This window comes from Buceros rhinoceros, unplaced genomic scaffold, assembly GCF_000710305.1.
Source record: "Buceros rhinoceros silvestris isolate BGI_N320 unplaced genomic scaffold, ASM71030v1 scaffold832, whole genome shotgun sequence".
In the NCBI taxonomy this organism is placed as follows: domain Eukaryota; kingdom Metazoa; phylum Chordata; class Aves; order Bucerotiformes; family Bucerotidae; genus Buceros; species Buceros rhinoceros.
The window spans coordinates 39583-40309 of record NW_010400432.1 but is presented as its reverse complement, the minus strand read 5'-3'; the positions used below and the strand labels follow the sequence as shown (position 1 = coordinate 40309).

Below are 727 nucleotides of genomic sequence, written 5' to 3'. Positions count from 1 at the left end.
CAAAATGGGTTTTTGTATTGGCTTCCACAGCTGCATCTAAAGAAGGTTAGTGAATCAACAGTGCAGACATGTAATATCTGATTTTTAAATAGAATGCAATTGACGGTGTAAATAATGAAATATTTTGAATTACTTCAGATTTGGAGTGCCTTTTCTGTATGCAGGGATCTCAAATATTTGAAGTAAGGTGGAAATATGTCTGTAAAATTACTGGAGATAAAAAAAGTGTTTCATTTGCTCTGCCACCTCTGGTGTGGAGTGGCATGCAGCAGAGATATGGGTAGTCCTTTAGAAGCAGTGACTTCATAAACTGCCACAGCGTGAATTGCCAGATTTTGTAATATGGAATCTTGGAGCGTGCTTTGCTGGAATGCCTATACTGACCAAGTACTTCTCCTGTCAGAGTAGTTACTGCAGCAAAATTGTACGTTTTATTGGTCGAAGTGTGATCACACTAGGGTACTGAACTGCTAGTTACAGTAGTTAACGATTGCATTATCGAAGTGTACTGGCTTTATTAGCAAAAATGTGTGATTTAGAGCTGAAAAAGAACGTTTTTCCAAGGCAGTTTTCATGGATAAAGAGCAAAAGAGTAAAGGGGAGTGGTAGTAGACTGTTACATATATGTTCTCTCTATTAGTTTCTCCAAATGAGATCAAGAGTAAAGGGGAGTGGTAGTAGACTGTTACATATATGTTCTCTCTATTAGTTTCTCCAAATGAGATCA

The 727-nt window shown here is 37.6% G+C and overlaps 1 protein-coding gene across 1 annotated transcript in view; it reads left to right on the top strand.

Annotated features, from left to right (window-relative positions):
- TECPR2 (tectonin beta-propeller repeat containing 2) overlaps nt 1-727 on the top strand; it is a 38819-nt gene that overhangs the window by 18473 nt on the left and 19619 nt on the right. The window contains exon 15 of the mRNA XM_010131831.1: nt 1-45. Coding sequence (XP_010130133.1) covers nt 1-45 — 45 coding nt within the window. The remainder of the gene's footprint in view (nt 46-727) is intronic.